At 27.6% G+C, this 4,991-nt stretch overlaps 1 protein-coding gene across 1 annotated transcript in view; it reads right to left on the bottom strand.

Moving 5' to 3' along the window:
- Positions 1-4,053, bottom strand: part of LOC113371151 (fatty acyl-CoA reductase wat-like) — a 29,773-nt gene extending 25,720 nt beyond the window's left edge. Inside the window, exons 1-2 of the mRNA XM_026611796.1 lie at positions 4,040-4,053; positions 3,923-3,960 (exon numbers count right to left, since the gene is read on the bottom strand). Coding sequence (XP_026467581.1) covers positions 3,923-3,960; positions 4,040-4,053 — 52 coding nt within the window. The remainder of the gene's footprint in view (positions 1-3,922; positions 3,961-4,039) is intronic.
- Between the last annotated feature and the right edge of the window lie 938 nt (positions 4,054-4,991).

Below are 4,991 nucleotides of genomic sequence, written 5' to 3'. Positions count from 1 at the left end.
TATTTTACCCGTGAGATGGAAATTACGCGTAGGTCGAGGCGGCGAGGCGGACGGCGTCGTAGAGAGTGTTTAAAATACTTCGTCTTAAGGTAAACGGATTCCTGATAACATAGACTACCACTAAGATAAGTTGCAATTCTATATGATATTAGATTACTATTTTGTACGAGATGAAAAGATACATAAATTAATTAATTTAGACGTAATGCACAATTGTTGGAAGTTCTCATTCATATCCAAGTTGCATGGTGCAAACCGAAGTCTACGACTATTAGACTGATTAACATCGTTCTTAAAAAATATATTGCTTTTATGAGCGACTGATTAAGGTCGCTTAAAAAATGTATTGTTTTTCAATAGATAGATTTTGAGAATTATATATAAATATTCTATTGTCACTTGACTTTTTTGTGATTTTAATGCAGCATTTGTAATTTAGTTGCAGTTAGTTTATCAGTTGTGTAAATTCAGTTGAATTGAGCAGTTACAGTATAACTGCAACTATAGTTATAGCTGTAACTGATATTACAGTTATATTAACATGATATATGTAGAATTGCAGAGCTTTCCAAAGTATACAATATAATATACTAAGTGTAAGTGGCATTATGTCTTAAGGCAAGTAGCATGAACTTTCCGACATGAATAGATAATCGACATAAACGATAAGAAATATATTTGTGAGTGATTTAAAAATATACCGAATTGCTGAAGGACATCATAATGTGAGAATTTAGTTTTGAGCCAAATATTTTGGATATTTTTGCAAATAGTTTAATTATTACATATTATCTATTGCTTTGCAAATGGTTTGGATTTTACATTATTTGAAATAGCCATCACGAGTAAAAATCATACTAAAAGTTTTAAAAATCAAAATTCTGATTTCTGTTTGAAAAACACACATATTTCAATTCAAACATATTTTGCTTTGAATTCAAAATTGGCTAATGAACTTGATTATATAACCAATAAACCAACTAGTAAACTAGGAGTAAGTAGAACCCTGCTTGAAGGCAATTTATATAAACTTCCCGATATTTGTAACAATATACTTATTTAATCGACAGAAATTGAGCTTTGCCAGCGTCCATTAGACGTGAGATTTTCAGGGGGTTTGACAAAAAATCACGAAATACCACGTAGGGGAGAGAGGGTATAGTAAGATATCACGTGTATTTATTTTTTACTTTTTTTTAAATCAAACATTTTCAAAAAAAAAATTATGCAAAAATTTTACAGTTTTTTCACATAACTAAAAATACACCTAAGGTTTAGTGGGAGAGGTGGGGTAATTTTAAATATCACCATGTATCACCAAGGAAAAGGGGGGGTCCAAAATCCTTAAGAACACGCTCACTTGATTAATGGACGTCCCCTTTTCTATAGATAAAATTTTCAAATATTTATTTCGAAGATAAGTATTTAACTTTCGCTAAAATCTAATCTAACTTATAATAACTCTAATTATTTACAATTTATTTTATTACAAGTACAAACACGTGCTTGTATGCCCTAAAAACGCAACTCATTCCCAATATTATTAAATTGAATTATTATTCACAATTTTATTTAATTGGTATAATTCATTTGGTCTCATCATTTTTTGTAGGTTCGTGTAATGCATCGACTCCAAAACGTTAAAAAATATTTTGTTAACATTATTATATTATGTTTTATTTTGTTCGATTTTTTTTTACAAAAACGTGGAAAATGCTTTTGAACTTTTCTGCTAATTACAAAGAAACTTTGCCAATCGTCTTACAAACCTAATCAATATTCATTAGTTTTGAATAGCTTTTAAATTTTTTCAATCAGTTTCATAGTTTTTGAGGAACATAGACATAAGGTCAAAAATCGGCTCACATATACTAACACATACTTTTTTAAATTTTCATTCGATTCAGAATGACTTTAAACATGGAGAAAACATGAAATTAGCAAATAGGATTTTTTGGCGAGAACAAATTCCTCCTTCAGAAAGTTTAGAAAGACAAAATTAAGTGCGTGTTTCATATAAAATATAGCATGTATTTATTTCAGAATAATAAGAAGTCTTATCTATTTATTTATTTTAATTTTAATATGTGACCAGATCAAATCAGGTCAAGTTTTATATATACTGTTCACAATGCAAATTGGATCAATTTAGTAGTATGTAATAAAAATTTATATTTTCCAATAATTTAGTAAGTTTATTTTTAATCATAAAATTTACATAAGTATTGTAATTATACATAAATAATGAGGTTTATTTCTAATGTTTGAAATTTACCTTATCAATTTAAATTGTAAACTTAAAATGGTATATTTAAATTCAGATAGAAAATATTAGCCGGTAAAAAAATATGGAAGTGAAGTGGAAGAGAGTAATTCTATATAATTATATTTAATTATGAGCACTACATTCAAGTTACATGAGTAAACTAAAAATGTATCACGCTACTAAATCCAATTTTATTTTTATCTAATTATTAGGAATATAATAATCCATATCAAACTTATATTTGAAACCTTTCTATATAATTTTGTTTAAACAGTTTATTCTATGCATTTCCAGAGCGTATAAAATGTTTTTATATAAAGCATACTGGTCAGTATCCCTTTGAATAATTGGCCCTTTGTTCTCTAATATATGTTCGCTCTATCATAATTATTATAGTTTAGCGTAAAAGCCGGCTAGATATAGCTTTTTATAAGCTCGTGATGTCTTCTTTTGCATTTTTTGCATACTTTGTCACGGAACCGGGAATTTTTCAGATTGCAAAAAGTATTCGCGAGTGAAAAAATTGACAGACAGAATATTACGGCGCAGAAAATGCAATGGCGGTCGCTGCGAAATAAGCTTGAAGTTTGATATAATTGAAATTCAAAATTTGATATATATATATATATATATATATATATATATATTAGAACTAACTATTTTTGATATCCCTAAGGATTGTTTACCTTTGATTTTTAAATTCGCAAAATTTATATTTCCTTGACGTTTCAAGTCATTCTGAATCGAATGGGACGAAATCTTAAAAAAGTGTGTGCAGATTTTTGACCTTTCGTCGACGTTTTCTCAAAAATAGCTGAGTCGATTTCAAAATTTTAAGTCATTTGATGTAACTCGATAAGGACTAGCGCTTGTCAGTTTGTCGTGAAGATCAGCCGAGCCGTTTTTTTTTTGTAAATTGCAGAAAAGTGAAAAAAAAGTTCTTCCACATTTTAGTCTGTTATTCGGAATCGATTTTGAAAATTCAACTAGTTGAAAGTGGAATTTTGCATAAACTTATCGAAATGTGTTATTCTCGAAATTGAAATTCACATATTTCTAGAGAAATTGATTTCAAAAATGAAGTTTTTCAATTGAAATCTCTCAAACACACAAAAGAACACCCCTATGCGCACTAATTTAACTTCATACCTATTTTTTAAATTGAAAATTATTTTTGCTATTATTTGATTGTTTTTTTCGGAGTAGAAGTATCTGCTTATCTTCTTCTTATTTTCATTTATATATATATTTTCATTGTTACAGAAAATACAGAACAAATATTGTTAGATGTCTAAAAACAATAAGAACAAGATACAAGGGTCTATTACCCACTCAAAAATTAACTCTAGTAATAAAATTAGAATATTATTAAACATCATATGAAACGTTTTATTTAACGTTATTTAGTTTTGTTATAATAAAGGCTATATATCTTGTAATGCAAAATATTATAAAAATGAAATAATGGTATATAGATAAAATATTATATATTTACATTATTACATAGTGAAGATCATTGAAGTATATTTTTTATAAGCTCTTAATTTTGATAAAATTAAATGTGAAGCGTCTTTAAAATTGTTTATATTTGCACTAGTTTTATAAAAATTTCAGGCAATGTTATTGGTAGTACCATTTTAATCTTTGTGAAGGAACTTGTACTTCGCTCAATGATAAGAGCTACTGTCTTGCAACTATAAGATTTTTAAGTTATATGTCTAAGACAGCTTAATATCAAGCAATAATGGTAGAAGCTTACAATGACGCATTCGCCAGTCAATCGTCATTTTATTTTCTCAAAGTTCAGTCAGTATGAGTCCAGAAAAGTTTAAGTTCAGACCAGTATGAGTCTATTCCTCGTTTAAGTTTTGTACCTTAATCATACTCGGTCTTCAGCTAGATAGCATAATCTTAGTTGTCATTTAGTTTCATAAATTCAGATCAGTTTCTCAGCTGTTAATAAATACAACAAACATCTTCGTCTGTTTAACTGATCAGCCTCCACAGATTGTTAACAGTTTTGTTAGCAGCAGAAAGAACCTACAAATTGTTGGCATCATCTGTAGAACTCTACACATTTTAGGTAAGACCTTCACACACACACATATATATTTATATATATATATATATATATATATATATCCATATTAGTCAATAATAAACTCATCACAAAGAGTCGACAATCATTGGATTGCCTTCTAATAACACTACGTTATAGAATTACATAGAACACTAAGAAAAGTATTGTTTAAAATAATAAATATCACGTTAAAAAATTATGTATAGTATTGATAATTCCACATATTCAACTACTTGTATGTTTAAACACTAATTTATACAATATTTCAAAAATATCATAATCAAATATAAAGCTCAAATATAAATAAACAAACACGCAAACTTCCAATTATGTCCGACGTATTAAACAGATCGCTATAATAAAACAAAACAATGCTAGGTTTGTTTGCATAATTAAATTATACAACAACCTTATCGACTACATGGTTATTTGTAATTGTTTTTGAATGAAACGATTATATTCGATAAACACATTCATATTAATTTAAACAGAAGCAAATATACTCAATAACTTCATCAGTTAGAATTGTATGTCGCTGACAAATGGACAAAGAAATACGCTGATTACGATATTAAAATTAGAATTTACATCTTGTCTTTGGAAATATTGTTAATAAACCAATAAAGTGCATTATTTAATAAATGA

Source organism: Ctenocephalides felis, unplaced genomic scaffold, assembly GCF_003426905.1.
Source record: "Ctenocephalides felis isolate EL2017-DRISC unplaced genomic scaffold, ASM342690v1 CF-g0.4_SCAFFOLD_01492, whole genome shotgun sequence".
NCBI lineage: Eukaryota > Metazoa > Arthropoda > Insecta > Siphonaptera > Pulicidae > Ctenocephalides > Ctenocephalides felis.
This window is presented reverse-complemented; position numbering and strand designations above follow the sequence as displayed.